Source organism: Schistocerca cancellata, chromosome 7 (assembly GCF_023864275.1).
Source record: "Schistocerca cancellata isolate TAMUIC-IGC-003103 chromosome 7, iqSchCanc2.1, whole genome shotgun sequence".
NCBI classification, from domain to species: domain Eukaryota; kingdom Metazoa; phylum Arthropoda; class Insecta; order Orthoptera; family Acrididae; genus Schistocerca; species Schistocerca cancellata.
The window spans coordinates 171,218,714-171,238,263 of NC_064632.1; the positions used below are offsets into that span (position 1 = coordinate 171,218,714).

General features: G+C 45.9%; 1 protein-coding gene across 1 annotated transcript in view; it reads left to right on the top strand.

The window, feature by feature from the left end:
- Nucleotides 1-19,550, top strand: part of LOC126092688 (ecdysone-induced protein 74EF-like) — a 262,646-nt gene that overhangs the window by 214,462 nt on the left and 28,634 nt on the right. The window contains exons 2-5 of the mRNA XM_049908411.1: nt 10,647-10,816; nt 10,907-11,149; nt 16,049-16,345; nt 18,493-18,744. Coding sequence (XP_049764368.1) covers nt 10,647-10,816; nt 10,907-11,149; nt 16,049-16,345; nt 18,493-18,744 — 962 coding nt within the window. The remainder of the gene's footprint in view (nt 1-10,646; nt 10,817-10,906; nt 11,150-16,048; nt 16,346-18,492; nt 18,745-19,550) is intronic.

Sequence of the window (19,550 nt, forward strand, 5' to 3'; positions counted from 1 at the left end):
CTGTTGAGAAAATTTAGAGAACCGGCATTTGAAGCTAATTGCCGAACGATTCTACTGCCGCCAACGTACATTGCGCATGACCACGAAGATAAGATACGAAAAATTAGGGCTTATATGGAGACATATAGATAGTCGTTTTCCCCTCACTGTATTTGTGCGTGGAACAGGAAAGGAAATGACTAGTGGTGGTGCAGGGTAACATCCGCCCCGTACGGTACCTTGCGGAGTGTCTGTGTAGATGTAGAAGCGACTGCCACATGCATGCCATGTCACTGGCATCGCCGACGTTAGCAGTGGAGGGTTACGTGATCATGTGGTACATATTCTGCGTTCCAAAGCGAGCAATGTGCGCTTTTTAAGGGTGTGACTGGTTTGTTGTCTCCCGAGAAGATTATTGAACACAATCCTGTGCTTCATCAACTGTCGAAAGGCTTCGTTGCTGCATCAGATGAGTTGGTAGGGATCGGCTATAGCACACACGCCTGAGTTTTCCACGCGACCTCCATTTATTCGATCACGGGAACGTGCCGCCATGAAACGTGAGTGTTTGTGGGAGAGGGGCCAGCAGTAGCTGGCCGGCCTCGCCCCCAGCCGTCACGTGATGGGATGTGATGTAGGGTGCGAGGCGCGGCTGATGGATGTCCGTAATGAGGGGCGGCGGGCCGTCAGCGCCGCTTGTTAATCACCAGTGGAGGCGCTGTTTTTGTGGCCCGGCGCGTCACTCAATCTGCGGGCAGTCCGGGCCCGCCTGTATAATACGGATAGCCGCAGCAGACAGTGGTTGCTTCCCACGGCCACAGGGCAGCTGTTCCGTACCAGTTGTGTGCGGCACACGCTCATCTTACTGCTGCGGTATGGGGAGGTGTACAGGGGCCAGCAGGGAGTCCTGACCGATCTTCAGCTGTGTTTCCTGGCAGGTTAAGACTCTGTGCCAGACGAAGTTTTGGCGGGCAATACTTTCCTGCATTAGCAATACAGGCGCAAGTCAGAAGCCTGGTGTCATTGTTTCTAACCGTCTGCAGAGTAGAAGAGGGTTTCCGGTCGGACTGCGGAAGCTTGAGTCCTTGCTGCGTAGCTCAACAACGTGAAAGATAAGAGTTCAAATTCGAGTAGTGAGAACAGTTTCCCAGAAACAGCAGACGCTGCTCAAGAGAAAAGGGAAAAATAGGAGCGCAGACTGCTAGAGAGAGTTAGGCTGCTGTTGGTGACTGGCGCTCGTAGCTGCAGGTACAATTGACAGTGCTGTCTATATCATTGCGCTGCGCCCATTTGTTTTCGTGTCGTAAGCCGTGGGAGTGATCAGTTGACCGAAGTGATCGGCAAATCTCACAGTGAAGAAGTTTCAAGAACAACGCTTGTATGTAGAGTTTTTCCACAAGTTTACGGAGATGACTCTGTGATTGATACGCAGATGTTCTCTCTTGAAGGAAGCACGCATGTATCGGTCCAGCGCCAGGGAGCATATTATGTTCTTACATGTGAAAGGCAGTGTGCCTCACAAGACCGTTCTGGGTGATCAAATAGAGAATAACTGTACTAAAGGGTTTTGAGAAATTTGCCCGATATTGGCGCACTGACAGATCTGAACCAAAGGAAAAGTTTGCTCGTGGATAGTGCATCCTGACATCGCAACACTTAGCGCGAGTTGATTCTGGTGCACAGCTGTGCGGTAAAACGTCGCACAGAAGCTGCGCCCCAGCCTCCTCGGTTTCAAATGTACAAATGTGTGTGAAATCTTATGGGACTTAACTGCTAAGGTCATCATTCCCTAAGCTTACACACTACTTAACCTAAATTAACCTAAGGACAAACACACATACCCATGCCCGAGGGAGGACTCGACCCTCCGCCGGGACCAGCCGCACAGTCCATGACTGCTGCGCCTTTAGACCGCCCGGCTAATCACGCGCGGCCTTCCTCGGTTTCCCGACTTGCCCCGGCAAGTTCCGCTTGTTCTCCAAACTCAAAAAGACGTTTTAATGAGATTCCAAACAAAATAATTTTGTGCGTGTATTTTTCTGAATATGAGCTTTCTTACTTGAACATTACGCTATGAACAGTCAGTTTCAGACTTATAGAGAATCCTGCGTAACAGTTCATGAAAATTTTCTTGTAGTTCAATTCTAGCGTCTCCGATGCGTATATAAAATGTAGTTGTAAATAAAGTTTGGTTGAAACTAATTATTTGTTACTCAGATCTCCTGGTGAAACATTTTCATGGAGACAGAGTTCACGGCTGTATCGTTTTTCGTTGTGTACTGACTGTCATGCCTGTGTAAATTTCCTTAAGAGAAACTGATTCACAAGCTTCTTTATCTGCTGGCTCCAGAAACTAGTAAAAACTCAGCTCGCTTGCTGCGCAACGCCATGACCCCTGCGTTTCACCCGAGGTAGGACGGTATTAGTGGGCTGCTGTCTGTACGTGACGGCGACGTCCCAATCATGGCAGCCTGCTTCCCGATCTTCTTTTTCGGCCCCTTCCTTCATTTCGTCCCTGCGTCGCTCAAGACCAGTTGCAACGCGATACACGAACGCCGAGTTCGCGGCAGCGGGCAATCGACGTGATTAATCGACCACGTTATTAAGCAGCGAGTCACGTCTATCTAATCGCGGAACGAAGAACTTAATTTATCCCGGCCACAGAAGCAATTAGCACAGCAATTCTTTATGTCACCGGGGAAACGCCAAGTCTTCATAAATCAGCCCATCCCTGCCGACGCCGCACGCGCCCACAAACCACCCTTACGAGAGCGAGGCCAGCGTCCGCGCCATTGTCCGCGTCTTCGCCGCCGAATCCGAAAGCGGTCATTTTTTGTGCGGACTCGCTCTTCCACAATGCGACGCAGTAAATTAAGCAGCCAATGACAGCCCCCGTTTGTCGCCGCGGAAGAATTCATTGCCCCCGCTGGCCGGGGTGCGCCCAAATGGCCCCGTAATGAGTCGCGCTGACGGTCGCTCTAGAGCCCCCGAGCTTGAGGTGTCGAGGTGCGGCTGCAGGAAAAAAAAGGAAAACTCGAGAGGCACGCAGGTGTATGGAAAATGACATACGGCCGCGCGGAAAAGAATGGCGCTAACGAAACCTTTACCCCTCAGTTCCCACCTCTCTTCGTACTGTCGAAAGTTTGAAGTAAGGGAGCTGGCCCATAGCACCAACTCGAGGCAATGGAAAAAGAACATCCCATTCTCTTAAAGTTTCTCACCATTTACTTACAGAATGCTACGTCATTGCGGTACACGACCAATATCCTTTGGTACCTGCGTTTGTAGGCTGCGAGACTGGTCATCAGAGGTGGTATCCAGTAGTTATTTCTGAACAACGACGACAACGCTGTTTAGAAGTTGAAAGACTTTTACTTTATCGATTTTTAGATAATTCATGCGGTGTAGGACGTCTTCGCACGAAAACTCGGTCCCCATTTACAAGTTGATTCCGTAATGATGCTGCAAACTTTCAGGAAAGATAGAGTAGGACAAATGCATCAATTTGTGGTAAGGGACCCTGGTCTGGAAACTATCGAGTCGAAAGTTATAAACAAAAATCCTTCTGATATCTCTGAGAGTGGGATAGATGTACTGGAACTATTGTTGCTAAGATTATAGATCAGGCAACTTTCAGAGGTGGTAGTATGGACCAAAACTAGAAAATAATGTCCAGAAAACGTGGGCTCTAAGCTGCATATCTTAGGAGCTATGAGCACTGTTCATTGTCTCTACTGCGGAACACATCTCTCGCGTTGCACAAGTGCCCGTAACCGTTAAGGTATGCATTCTAGAGCCCATGTTTACTTGAGAATTTTTCTTGTTTTGGTCCTTACTACCAACTCTGAATGTCACCTATCCTACAGTCTGAGCAACAATAGTAGCGGTACATGCATTCCACTGTCAGAGGTATCAGAACGATTTTAGCTTTGAACTTTTGACTCGGTCTGTCTGGACCAGGGTCCAACACGGATGTATACATTTAACCCTCTCCACCATTCCTGAAAGTCTGTAACATCATCATGGAATCACTCTGTATATGGAAGAAACAATTTGTCTAATGGTTTAAATGTCCTGCTGTCGTAGTTAAAACCGACTGCGACAAATAAGACAAAACAGCACATTTTCACAACACAACACAGCGTTTTCTTTCTTGCAGTCAGTTTCAGCAGAAAGCCTGCAAATCGTTCTGATACCTCTGACAGTGGACTATATTTACCCCTTACGTTGTTTATAAGATCGCTGGGTAGGCCACTCTCAGAGGTGATAGTATGGACAAAAACAAGAAAAACTCTAGTAAACACGGGCTCTAAAATGCACATCTTTAACAGCTATGAGCATTTGTTCATCTTCCCTATTGTGAAACACATCTCTTCTACTGAACAAATGCCCATAGCTCTTAAGGTGTGCATTCCAAGAGCCCTTACTGGAATTTTTTTCATGTGTTGGTCCCTAGTAATTCCTCCAAAAATGTAGACACCGAAGAGCTTAAAGTAGAAGACATGTGTTTCACAGTATTCAAAATGAAGAACTAGTCACCGCTGTTAAGGTATACATTTTAGAACCCATTTTTACTAGACTCTTTTGTCTTGTTTTGGTCCATACTATCACTTGTGAAAGTTGCGTACCCTAGAGTCATAGCAACAACAGTGCCGATACATGTCTTCCAATGTCAGAGGTATCAGAACGTTTCCAGACCAGGGTCCCAATCGATACATTAGCCCTGAAAGTTTGTTACATCGCCACGGAATCACTCTATGCGCCTGTATACTTGTATAATTTTAACTCAAAATAAGTCACTTGCAAGTGATTGGGAAACGGGCGAAGAGGTGCATATACAGGGTGTACATAAAGTCCGAGATCACATTCAATCATTTATTGCAGAAGAACCAAACATTATACAGATATCATACATATGTCATTTCGAAGAGAAACCCTGAATTTTTTTTCATGTATACCGCCACAGCGTAGTTTGGTAATTTGCTGATAGCGCTACTCGCAAACAAGGTGGGTTCAGGTGGGGAGAGAGCTTCCTGTGTGTTGGAGTTCGACTAAAACACCAGATCTCACTCCGTGTGACTTTTTTCTGTGGGGGCACATTAAAGATGTGGTGTATGTCCCGCCTCTTCCACGTGATGTAACAGAGCTCCGGGAGAGAATACGAGAAGCGACTGCCACAGTCGGCGATGCCATGCTGGGACGAGTATGGCAAGAATTCGATTACCGTCTTGACGTCTGCCGGGTCATTCATGGTTCACATATCGAATGTTTGTAAATAAAAAACTTTTAGAGCTTCTCTTCAAAACGCAATATGTATGACATCTGTACAATGTTTAGTTCTTGTGCAACAAATAATTAAATGTGTTCCCGTACTTTATGTACACCCTGCACATAGAGAACGGATAGCGACTGGATACAATTGCCTAAGAACTCGATATTGTTTCATTAAACCATCATCGATAACTAAATTGAATTGGTCAGCTGTCATACCGTACATGTAGGTGCATCCACCATTTCAAATCAGGACGATCACACTTCTAGATGTGGGGAAGGTGAATGTCTAACTAACACACCTGGGAAGAATGCTATGCATCCACCATTTCAAAGCAGAACGATCACATTTCTAGATGTGGGGAAGGGGACTGTCTAACTAACACACCTGGGAAGAATGCTAAGAAATACTATAATTCACCACTTTCAGAACCAAGCTGCCCGTATCTTCAGTATGTCAATCGGGCTAGGACCACAAGTCTGATTAACGGAAGTGATAAAATATTAAGAGAATAGTCACGCGAATCGTCACCTTTGTGTAGGCAGCGCTACAGCCACCACCGGGAGACCTTCCAATAGAAATTTTGCTTTTAAAATTCAGAGGCAAAAGTTTCCAAGACGCATCGAGAAACAATTATTTTGCCTCATTCTTGTTGCATATTGATCTAAACGGCACATTTAGAGACAGTCTGTCTAATACGGAAGGTTGCGGACAGACCTTGACCCGTAACACCATTTACGGTAAGAGTAGTATGGTAGGTGGGCAGGGGTGATGGAGGTATATTAGTGGTATCCTTCGTAATAAGGGACAGGTTGCCACAGTGTGTGGGCGGTCTTCTGACGTCCTGTTTTCCAACACGTCGTTGCCGGCGCGTCCTCGCTCTGCCCACGCAGCAGATAAGCTGCCCCGGCTTATCTGCAACTGCGACAATTACGCCTCGACGTAATTAGCTGCGCGCAAATGTATTTGGCTTCGCACTGCTTCCCGAATGTGCAGAGCCACCTCTTCTCACGCCGAGCTACGACCGCACTGCTGCAGCCGGGGAACGTAACATAAGCTGGCGACGTGTGCTTCTCTCCACGTCTTACTTCTGTACTCCCTAATTCCCCTGTTACTGGTACTTGAAACTTACTGTGCTCATATTTGTTGAAATGATCACCGTGGCAGTCCTCTGCGGAAACAGAAAACAAGAGGATCCAACTGGTTTGTGAATCCAAGCACTCTTGAAGATGGTTCCCTGAAGTTGTCCCCTGAGTCTGTTCGTGCTCTGCTGGATTCTACGTGTCTCTTAATATCAGTGCCTTGGGTCTTCAGATTAATTAGCTAATCCAAATTAATTTAAAAACTTCATATGTTTCAGCTAAAGCGTCAGACTTGCAATCTGTGGGAAACACAAAATTCAGGCTGAACAGTTTGCAATGATCCAGCACTCATCATGAACGCTCTCGTGAATTTCTATGTATTATATACCGTAGTCAGGAAAAAAATTAGGGAGCAAATAACGTTTTAAGTCACACTAAGTCTCCCCCTACTCTTGAAGAGAAGACTGCGCAAAATACAATGTGACTCAACCCTTTAGGGTCTAAATTGTGAAGATGGTACGGATCTTAAACTGAGCTTATTGAGATGAGTAACCAATGCTGGGAAATGAACAAATAATTTCCTATGCAAATGACCAATTTGTACCATAGCAGTAGTTCAAAGTGAAGACCGCGAGTCTCCGTGCTTGCGTTCCAACATAATTGAAATGAACCGTATGTACCAAATCATTTCGCCCCAGTTGTTTGCGCACATTGTTTATGATATAGCGGTGTAACTGATGCCCCATCACTAACCTCCACATTGTATGCTACTAAGTGTTGACGGGTGCTTATTGGTGAATTTTCTCTCGTAAGATCTAACATCATCTCCTCAAATCCTGCTGCACGAACAGTTATCTGTTGACAAGCTTGGGGAGTTCTCTGCGGTTTGAAGGGGTCAGTTTCTCGTAAGTTGTTCAGTGCGATACATCCTTCTGCAACTTGCATTAAACGCGTGCCTGTAAGTTACTATTACATCTAACGCTCCATCTTCGTCACCTCTCCTGGTTCTTAACAGACGTGGACACGTCGCAATCGATTGTGTATTTTTTTTTCACGGTTGCTTCACCAACGTCGATAAGAAGTTATTTGTTAGCTAAGAAGGATGCTAACACAAAAAATGTAAGGTCGTCGTCTAAGACGTAACTTCGTTTCAGATGCCACTGACGATGGGTTATACATCCCAATACCGGTTTGGCAAACAAACATTGCAAGGGCAGCTCATGATGTTTAGAATCTCTCCTTTAATAAATATCTTACAGCTGCGGAGCACAAAACATTCAGAAATTTTAAGTAACGTTCAGGTACCTTCGAATAGTTTCCTTTATTCACATTTTAGTAGATTTTGACAGTTGCTAGCAACAAGAGAAAAAAGATGTTGCTAATTGAAGGTGCAACACTGCTGAAAATTATTCGAATCCAGAGTCATCTTGCATTATCACTTGTAGGGACAACAGCGATAAACGGCGAAACAAGGCGAGATTCGCGACAAACTGCTTCCGAGCCACTTGCTACTAGCCAGTATTCATTACATGTCCTGGTTTTCTTTCCACTGATATGATATGGGTAGGTGTATCTGAGTTGCGGGATGCTGATACGGTTTGAGAGAATAATTTTTTTGGAGGGGGTGGGGGGGAGGGAGCGAGCAGCTGCCAAGTCCCCTCCCTCTCACTGGCTACGCCTTTGATTCCCACGTCTGTTCAATTTGGTTCAAAATGGTTCAAATGGCTCTCAATACTATGGGACTTAACATCTAAGGTCACGAGTCCCCTAGACTTAGAATTACTCAAACCTAACTAACTTAAGGACATCATACACATCCATGCCCGAGGCAGGATTCGAACCTGCGATCGTAGCAGCGACGCTGTTCCGGACTGAAGCGCCTAGAGCCGCTCGGCCACAGCGGCCGGTGTTTAATTTGGCCCTCATGAGTTGGGACACACAGTGTAAAGAAAACAGCGATCCTACACAGTAAGCTGCCGTTTATTTCGCGTCCAGAATCCGGCGGCGGCGTTGACATCAGACTGGCGAAGCTGCCATTCTGCGAGAACGGGCGCCGCTGTGTGGACAAACGTGATGGGAGTGAACTGCAGGCGGCGGTCGTGAAGCGGGCCGTGCACGCGGTGGCGGCTCCGAGAGACGAGAACACGACCTGCAACTTGTCCGGGCGCCGCGTATTTATGGGATAACTGGCGAAATCGTGAAGCCGTCACCGGCCAACAGGTTTGCAGCACGTCACTGGAGAATGCCGGACGCATTATGCAACGGCGGCGGCAGCGGCTGCTGCACGCCGTACACGCGTGCTCGCTGCAAATTGCTGACCCAGACCTGTCCGTGTTCCCGCATGTAGAGCGAACGAGCGCTCGCTCCGGCCCTCGAACAAAGTCTGTCCCGGTCGTCCCCCGCAACTACAGCGCCGCGTGAGTAATAATGCAGACGCTCTGTCCGGTGTCCTCAACGGTTCCTTTAGGTGAACATCCACGACCGTCGTATTCCTATCCAGCGTAATGTTCTCTGATCATCGTTTTTAAAATTTGCGCCCCCATAGGTTGACTAACGAAACACACAAACATTTTCTTGGGCCTGTATTCTAAGATAAAGTGTAGTGGAAAACGTTAAGAAGACAAATCAATTGTTCCTGTGTGTGTTTGTGTTTGTGTGTTTGTGTGTGTGTGTGTGTGTGTGTGTGTGTGTGTGTGTGTGTGTGTGTGTTTGTGAGGGGGGGGGGGGGGAGGGGGGGCCAGAAGAACACCGAACACGTAGAACGCATCATACATCGCCATCCTGCAGTACGAATTACTCGCTGTTTCTGATGAAAGCGTGTTAGCTAATTTCGTTCTTTGACCCACCAAGTATGATGTTTCACTAAGCGCTTCTTACTCCGAACTTAACTCTGCAACAGCGTCTGCACGTAATTCCGCGACTACACGTACATCGACATCCACACACAGATCCGTACCTATACACAGGTCTAAAGCTATCGTGTGATAAAAGTCGTCACACTGACAAATATGTGTATCCGCATATGCAAATATTTAACTTCATGTAAAGTTTTGCAGCTGAATCGTAATTTAACATCATGACGTAAAAAAAATCTCGCCAGGTGCGAGTATGAATCGCGCACCGAAGGTTTCATACAAACTTAATTGTGTATGTAGACAGTTCATCCATTCTGGAAATCGAGGGTTTCGACGATTTCGCCTGTTATCTGCACAGATACTGGCAAGGTATCGCTCCCAGAAATTCCAAGACATTCGAAAATGTTTAATTTCAAGTTATAAATCAGGTAACAAACGATAAAAGAAAAATATTTTCGTGTGATGTAATTACAAATTAACAGTTTATGATTTTTATCCTTTATTTAAACTGTGAAAACTATCCTCTTGCTGAATTTCACGATTTTAGGTCAACGCGAAATGCCCTGCAGGTTCTTATGACTAAGTTTGCGAGTTTCAAAATATGTGACTTAAATGGCAGTAATTTTTTTGGTTGCATTGACTTAGTAGTTTCACTTTTACACAGCCAAGGGCCTGTAGACCTCAACTTGTGATAATTAATTTGCAACTTGATAAGTCTCCCCGTTCCCGAGAAAAACGATTTTGAACAGTCGGACGGACAGAGAGACAGACAGACAGACAGACAACAAAGTAATTCTGTTAAGGTGCCGGTTTTTACCAATTTAGGTACTGAACCCTAAAATGTAAGTAAACTGGTTATTATTTCGAAAGTAACCGCCAGAACTCTTAATACATTTATCCTACTGCGAGAGAAGCTTTCATGGAAAAATGGTTGCGGTTGCCTACGGAACCATGACTGCACCCAAGCGTGGACCTCTTAATGGCTCCAAAAGTATGCAAATCGCATGGGAGAAAATTTGGAAATTTGTGGTAAGTTCCTATGGGGAGAGATCTGGACTGTATGGAGAATAGATATGGACTTCCCTGCGAAACCTGTGCAGCATAGTCGACACAATCTTAACAGCATGTCGGCCCGTCGATTTACTTCGGACGGTGAGGTGCACGCCTGGGTATAATCGTGGTTCCGTAGGCAACCGCAAATATTTTTCCATTAAGTCGTTAATCGTCTTGTCTCACAGCCAGATGAATGTATTAACAGTTACGGCAATTGATTTTGAAATAATAAACAGTTACGTACTTTTTTCCTCATCTGTCTCCTTTTTATTTGACTACTTCTTATACATTAATGCCTATTGTGACCGCGTTGAATGTGATCGATTAGTTGTGTACGGTAACGGTGCACGCGGAGCAGCAGGCGAGACTGGTGGTGACGGGTCTGCTGGCCCTGTCCTGTTGCAGGCAAGAAGTGGCGCAGCCTGACGCCGCAGGACCGCCGGCCGTTCGTGGAAGAGGCGGAGCGGCTGCGCGTCATCCACATGCAGGAGCACCCCAACTACAAGTACCGGCCGCGGCGCCGCAAGCACAACAAGCGCGGCGGGCCCTCGCCGTCCGGGGGCGGCGGCGGTGGCGGCGCGGGGGCGGGCCCGGGGGCGGCCGGGGGCGGCGGCGCAGGCGCGGCCTCCCCGGCGGCGCGCAGGCACGGCGCCGCCACACCCAAGCTGCCGGCGGCGGGCTACGGCGGCGCCGTGCCGGCCTACGGCCAATACCCGCAGTACGGCGGGGGCGGGGGCGGGGGCGGCCAGCAGGCGTTCGCCAAGGCGCCGCTCTACGGGTCGCCCTACACGCCGCTCATGCACACCCCGGAGGCGTCGCCCAACGCCTCGCCAGAGCCCTCCGAGTCGCTGCGCCTCGCGCCCAGGATGGCCAGTGCCGCCTCGCCGCTGCTTCAATCGCACGGACAGGTCTGTGTCCGACTCGCGAGTCTACCAGTAGCTCTAACACACACCTCACACACTGTAGCGGCGAATGCGGCCAAATTCATCGTCCTCTTTCAATAAGGTTTACCAGCTGAACTGTTCGGAAACGTCGTTGAATTGCACATCGTATCTCTGCATATCACCCTCTCCGACGATTCATTCTTGCCTCGGATCTGTACCTTCGATGATACTTATAGTTAGGTTTCACCACAATTTCTTTTTCCCCCATTTCGATTCACTTCCACCTCATTAATTATTCGATCTACCCATTTAATCTTCAGTATTTTTGTGTAATACTTCATTTCGAAAACCTTTACGCTCTTATCTGAAATATCTGTAGTTCATTCTTCATTTCCATCAAGGCAACACTCCAGACTTCCACAAAACACTTCCTAACGCTTATACACTGAAGCGCCAAAAAACTGGTATCGACTTGCCTATTCAAATACAGAGATATGTGAACAAGCATAATACGGGGCTGCGGTCGGCAACGCCTATATAGGACAACAAGTGTTTGGCGCAGCCGTTATATTGGTTACTACCGCTACAATGGCAGGTTATCAAGATTTAAGTCAGTTTGAACGTGGTACTATAGTCGGCGCACGAGCGATGGGACACAGTGTCTCTCAGGTAACGATGAAATGGGGATTTTCCCGTGCGCCAATTTCGCGAGTGTACCGTGAATATTAGAAATCAGGTAAAACATCGAAAATCAGACATGGCTGCGGCTGGAAAAAGATCCTACAGTCACGGTATCAACGACAACTAAAGAGAATCGTTCAAAGTGACAGAAGTGCAACCCTTCCGCAAATTTCTCCAGATTCCAGTGCTGAGTTATCAACAAGTGTCAGCGTGCGAATCATTCAACGAAACATCATCGATATGGGGTTTCGGAGCCGAAGGCCCACTCGTATATCCTTGATGCCTGCACGACACAAAGATTTACGCCTCGCCTGGGCCCGCTATCACCGACATTGGACTGTTATGTCTGGAAACATGTTGCATGATCAGACGAGTCTCGTTTGAAATTGTATCGAGCGGATAGACGTGCACGGGTACGGAGACAACCTCATGAATCCATAGACCCTCTATGTCAGCAAGGGACTGTTCAAGGTAGAGGAGGCTCTGTAATGGTGTGGGTCATGTGCCGTTGGAGTGATATGGGACCCCTGATACGTCTAGATACGACTTTGATAGATGGCACGTACATAAGCATCCTGTCTGATCACCTGGATCCAATTCATGTCCATTGTACTTTCTAACAGACTTCGGTAATTCCAGCAGGACAGTGAGAAACTCCACACGTCCAGAATTGCTACAGAGTGGCTCCAGGAACAATCTTCTGAGTTTAAACACGTCCGCTGGCCACCAAACTCCACAGACACGAACATTATTGAGCATATCTGGGATGCATTGCAACGTGCTGTTCAGAAGAGATCTCCACCCTCTCGTGCTCTTACAGATTTATGGACAGTCCTACAGGATGCCTGGTGTCACTTCCCTCCAACAGTACTTCAGACATTAGTCTAGTCCATGCCATATCGTGTTGCGCCACATCGCCGTACTCGCGGGTGCCCTACACGATATTAGTGGGTGTAACACTTTCTTCGTCTCTTCAGTGTATTTATACGCTACATTAGTACATTCCTGTTTTTCAGAAATGTTTTTCTTGCTTCTCTACTTTACCCATCATCAGTTATCCTGCTGCTTTTAGTGCCCTATTTTCCAATATAATTCACTCATCATTGGCTACTTAAATTCAGCTACCTTTGTATTGACTTTTATTGGTGTTCTTCCTACAGCTTATTCTCGATACACTAAACTTTTCCGTCCCAACAGAACTTCCAAGCCCTGTGCAGTCACTGCGTAAATTACATTGTCGCCAACAAATCTTAAAGTTTCAATCGTGTTTTCCTTAACTTTTATTTGCTTTCTAATTTTTCCGTCGTTATCTTTGCTAACATGTCAGTCACTCCACTATAACACTAACTGTATTTACAAAACAACTTGCAGCACACCGTCCAAAGAATACACAGCATCAGTATTGGCAGAGTGTCACAGGTGAATGTATCAACTCGCAACAGTCTGCCCAGATTATGCACGTCAACTGGGTGGGGTAACAATGGACCTCTACGAAGTTCGTAGAATTACACTTCTTATGTTGCCCTCTAGTTACTCAGAAATGTTATATATCCGCGTCTACCTCTTCACATTCTGAGGCAACCGTCCTGTCGAAGGTTCAAGGTTGACATTTTCTATCGGAGTCATCCTACACCACTCCACAGTTGGTGAAAATCGTGGGAAGATTTTCAGTAAATTAGAGCCCGCTTTTTCTTCAATCTACTGCAGAAGTCATTTTATGCTGCATTTGGAACTTTTTGGACAAACCCCTCATAACTAGCTGCTCGAGATGAGTTCTTGACATCTGATCACCCACACGGGAATGAGGAGGCGCTATTCATTCACTATAGTCGTTCCCCTCTTTCTAGACCAATACTGCATTGAGAACTCATTCGTCTGACCTTCCGTAGGTGCCGTTGTGTGAACACTATCAATCGCCTACACCATCCTTCCAAGAGACTATTAGCTGAGCGAGGTACTGTTGTGTGTGGCTTGTCATGAGCTTTATCTATGTGAGATTTGTTTGGCAGGCAGCTCCTCGTCTTCCTACATGTCTCAGCAGTACTGGAAGAAATACTTTGCGGACGTATCCGAGCAGAGCACGAAGTGCAGAGTTGCTTCCTGCTTTGTCTTTTACACAGTCCAGCGGTATCGGCGTAACTGCTCGCCATACCTCTGACTTATTAACGCAGGGCGACAGATTACAAACTTGTCTTTGCCTCGACACCAGTCTGAAGCGGACTCATTTCATTTCAATACCATACAGATATTACTCTATTTGGCATCTGTACACGACGTTCGTTTGAAAAGTAATGTCTATCGGGCTGCCCTCTGTAAGTACCCTATGTAAAGTATGTATTAGATATTTGCTTATGACTGTCAGCAGAGCGTAGGTGAAGGTGCGACGTAGCTAGGTGCGTCATGTCTGCAGTAGCTGGAAGTTATAACTACTTTGAAGTGAGACGTCTGATTCGCTTTCTTTTTGTGGCATCTCCACATACTGTTGTGATGCATTATCTTCATACTCTTGGAAGATGGTGCGACACTTCGCTGGTTAACATTCTGCTGGCGATGGAAGGAAGACTGGTTGTAACGTACTTAGAGAGGAAAACCATCTTGGATTGAACGAGGTTTTAGTGGGAAGCAGGCTGTGGCTTTTTAAAGAAACTACCACAGCAGTCGCCTTAAGCGATGTAGGAAAACTGCGGAAACCGAAGTGTAGGCGGCTGGACGGTTGTATGAGCCTCAGCCCTCCCGAACGCAAGCCGCACACTGCTCGACATGCCAGTTACGGCAACATCAAATCAAAGCAGACCATCCTCCAGTATTACTATAGTGGGCCATTAATTTTATTATAGCTATAAAGAACGCATGACAATGATGCCGTATAGTGATACAGTCAAATTAGTCCTCATATTAGGTTAAAGTTTTTAACACATACAAATGCTTGAAATTTGTGGAAATAATAGAAAACTTTGTGAAATTGTTAACTAGTTAATTGCTAAAATACTTCTACATCTTATTGTTGGTTTACTGCGAGCTCTAGAGAAACTTTGGGTGTTGTGATTACCAGATTATATTAAAATATTTAATGTAGCTGATGTATCTGTACACAGTCGCTAGTAAAACTGTATTAGCAATTTAGAAGTTACTTTTATGTGCAGTTTGTATGTATACAGTATTATAACTAACATCTCACTGCTAAACATGACTAAATGCATAAAGTAGCTACAAAAAGCACACATATAAAATAACTAACAATAGAAATCACACAAACATTGAATTAGTTGATATCACTGTCGAAAACAAACCTCAGTAACAAACAAACCTCAGTAACACGGTGGAAAAATTTGTAAAGTATAATGACAGTGCGTGTTAAGAAATTCGCTGCTTGTAAATGTAAATCTATACTCATTTCAGTTCAATGAAGAAGTTTCTTTTAAAAAAATCGAAGCACATCTCGCGTTGGAAAATATAAAGGACATTTATTCAGCTGCATACAGATCTAAGGTCAAGAACGTTACTATAGAGTCTCTGATGAACGTGCAGGATGGTTATAATTAAAGTGCAGCTACGCACTGACGGCCAGTGTGGGCTGTAATTACCACATGGAAGTGAAACTTGGCAGAAATGCTAATGCGTTAGTTCGTGACCGATTTACACTGAAAAAAAAATTGTTCTAATTTTGGCCACCAGGTGCAAATCTGGCTCTGTACAGCATGTCATTGACGTCTCCGATGCTCCTATTGGACTCATCGTGTAAGCAGCGGTTAGTAATAAAATCAACATTATGCCTTTCCCACTTGTTTGGCCTTTTGTCTCTGCGTCCCCATACTAATCCGTATCATATGAAAACATTTCTACACGTCTTTCTTGCATTCACGGTCCCAAATTGGCGACTGCTAGCAAAAATTGAAACTAATTTTTTTCTAGTGTAAATCGGTTCCGCACTGACGTGTTAGCTATATCTATCAAGTTTCGCTGCCACACTACAGTTACAGCCCACAATGGACCTCTGTGAGTAGCTGCACTTTAATCATAACCACCAGGTAACAGTTTTCTTGCCATTTGGTTGTCGAAGTTTTAGCCTCGCCCTTGCAAGAGGCTGATCAAGAACCTCAGCCTTTACATCTAAATCTCCGCATCAGTTACATTTGTACATCAGTGTAAAGTTGTCATGAGGAACGGAGAAATCAGTTGCTCATGCTTGGCAATAGTAGAGAGACGTGACTGGCAGATGCTAAGTGTCGTGTTGTGTGGCAGATGGAGGAGAGTCCGCGCTCGCAGCAAGACCAGCAACAACATCAGCAGCAACAGCAGCAGCAGCAGCAACAACAACAGCAACAACAACAGCAGCAGCAACAGCAACAGCAGCAGCAACAGCAGCAGCCGCCGCCTCCCAGCTCCTCGGCGTCGTCTTCCTCTGCATCCAGCAGCTCCGCGGCGGGCCTCATGGAGGACGTGACTGCGGCAGCTCTGCCCACGCCGGAGATGTCGCCCATGGACCAGGACAAGGACAACTTCCAGTTCAACGAGGAGAAGCGCGCCTACCAGCAGCAGGTAGGCCACTTGTACCTCCTCCCAGGCCGCCCCACTGGCTCCAGTCTACAAGCGATCTGCTTTTACTGACTAAAACATGTGGACTACATGTGCTAAGAGAATTTTCATGATTGCTGTAGGGATAGACCCCAGGAGGTAAACCAACAGTGATCAATGACAAAAATGCCTGGGGACCTGAGATACCACAGATTAGAACGTATTTCCAAATCCCAAACATATTTAGCAGTGGCGAAACATTTCTGGGTTCGCTGGTAAATGAATGAAAAACGAGCTAGGATCCACGAGACAGGACTTGGAGACATCCTGTTGGCAGTTCAGATGTGCAAAAATCGACAGGGCAAGTGGCATTACGACTTTTGATTGGAGTTTAATAAAAAGGAAAAACGTTAATTCTCATTTACTGACACAGTGCGTAAAAGTATCACATTAATAGGTACAGGCATCATATTTAACTAGGTAAATATGATTGCCAATAAAACAAGTGTGTCAAATAGAAGACACTGTTAATTTGTATTTGCCATGTGTGTGCAAAGAAACGAGGGCCGACGGTATGATTGAGAATTCTGCACATGTTTCCAAAGTTTCTCCAAAACCGCTGCTGACAATTGACGTGCATATGCAGTATATTTGTTCTTTCGGATATGTCCGAAAGGACAGAAGCCATTTTGATCCAGCAGCCATTATGAATTAAGAAACAAAGGAATTACAGACATTGGCTGCTGCGGGTCGGCATTTATTTAAATCAATGGGGAAAGTGGTCAGATCATATTTCTATTATGCAGGAGACCCGGGTTCGAATTCCGGTCCAGCACAGATTTTCAACTTTTCCTATTGATTTAAATCAGTGGACACTCGCAGCTATGTCTGTTATTCCCTCGGGTCTTAGTTGATCTTCATATTTGGAAAGACTTGCCGTGAAAATGGTTCGCATCTTAAATTTTTCTAAGCGAGAAAATGAGATGAAATTTCGTCGTCATTGTACTGTATTGTATTAACGAGGTTTAAAAATATTTAAAATTATAAATAACGTTAATCAATAGGAAATTTGTCTTCACAGTAAGAGCCGATCTGGTAAAATTACATTACAGTAGTGTGTAAGTCACTTATTGAGGACTTCTTTCCTGACAAAATTGTCAATAGCCCAGTGCCCACAGGAGTACCGTCTAGATCCAGGTTTAAGCCCAGACTGGGAACACAGTTACTGTCTTGTTTGGCAAGCGTAAATTATAATTGCATGACGCTCCGTCTCTTGTTTGCCGATACATCCTTAGCTTATCAGGAGGTAAGATGCTAAATTTTCGGCCCACTTTTTACGCTTGATGATCGTTGCAGTAGAAGAAGTACTACATCGTGTTAAAGAGTGCGGTACAGTGCTTTGAATGAGTGTAGAAAGTCGAAAAGATTTTATCATTTGCCGATAAGATATTCCAAGGCTGTTCCAGCGACAGGCGTAGAGAGTCATACACACACGCTCCAGCGGCTTAACGTCCAGGAGTACAAAGCTTGCTTCATCAGAATGCCGACAACTACGTCCATTACTTTATAACGATGTGCTTTCCTTTCTTTCCTTTTTTACTAATTTTTCTACAGATAATGAGTAAGGAACTTTCGTGATTGCTCATGACTCCAGTTTCAGTTCTGGCCTAGTGTATGACAGATGTAAATCTCGCCAAATGACACGCTTCTCCCGAATCACTGAGAAAGTACCTGATAATTTCAACGAAGATAATTTCATCCTCATAAAACGTAACAAAACATACCGTGTGTCGAAGTTTGCTTTTGTACGAGCCTGTTAGGTCACTATTATGACAAAATAAGACCACTGGTCAGGAAGCACTGAACCTGGTGATATCACCCATCTGCTTTGACCCGTGACATCAGAAAAACGGCGGACATACACCACTTACCGGAATCCAGTATGTGTAAACCGCTCTCAGACAACGGTTAGGGTTATTCATTCTCACGGTATTACATTCATTGGCTTTGTGCATGGGCAACCAAACTGTGACCTCACAGCCTAACTCAGACTTAGGACTAGGCTAAGATGAGTACCGCACCTCATATTTTCGTGACAGGTCCACCCCAAGGTCAGTATCGGTAGGTTGAGTCCAGCCCGAGCTCTTGGGTTACTCTGAGTTTGCCGGCAGGTGTACCGCCACCAGTCGATGCTGAGCAGCGCCTACGGCCACCACGGGCACGGTCTGCACCAGCACGGCCACCCGCACCACGCCCACGCGCACCACGCCCACGCGCACCACACGCATGCGCCAGCCGGAAGCACCATCGCCACCATGGGGCTCAGCAACGGCGGCGTCGTCATGATGTGCACCAACCAGCGCGTCTACGAGCACAGTGGCGGCATCACCGGCACCTTCTACCCGCCCGTCGCCACCTCGCAGGTAGGCAGCGGAAAACAATATGACCCCGTCTCACAATCGCTGCCGTATTATACCATTCTTCCGATGCTCCCGCATTCTTTTTAAGTTTGTCTAGTTCTAAATTCCCGAAGACTGCTCTAGGGTCAGTGAAAACCTCTCCATCTGTCCTCATTTGGTAACTTAATCAAACATCGGCTTATTAATTCTATTAAATAGTTTCCATTTTTGACAAGAAAACGTACTTTGTCACGCAAATACGCCCTTATTAATCCGAACACTTACCTTTCGCCTTCCATTCTATTTTTCTGAGGAGCTACATTAGATAGTCAAGCGCTTTTTTTGTGTCAACACATCCTGTAAAGCGCCTTGATTTTTCTTAAGTCTTGCATCCATTACCAAGCGTAAAGTCTGAAATGCCTTTCTCGCGACTTTACCTTTCATAATGCCACTCTGACCGTAAACTGACACATCTCCTTTTCCATTTGCACTGCGAGGGTTGGCGCAATGCTGAAATACTGCATTCAAATTTGGGAGAACACTGGTTCTTATCCCTGCCCGGTCATTCAGGTTGAATTTTTCCTTGGTTTCCCTAAATCACGTAAGGTCTTCCTTTGGAAGGACATGGCTGATTTCCTTCCCCAATCCGAGATTATCCTCCATCTATAATGAGCTCGCCATTCATCGGCAGTTAAACCCTAACCATCTATCTTTTCTTCCTTCTTTTCTCAGTTCTGCTCCATAGTTCAAATGGCTCTGAGCACTATGGGACTTAACATCTGAGGTCATCAGTCCCGTAGAACTTAGAACTACTTAAACCTAACTAACCT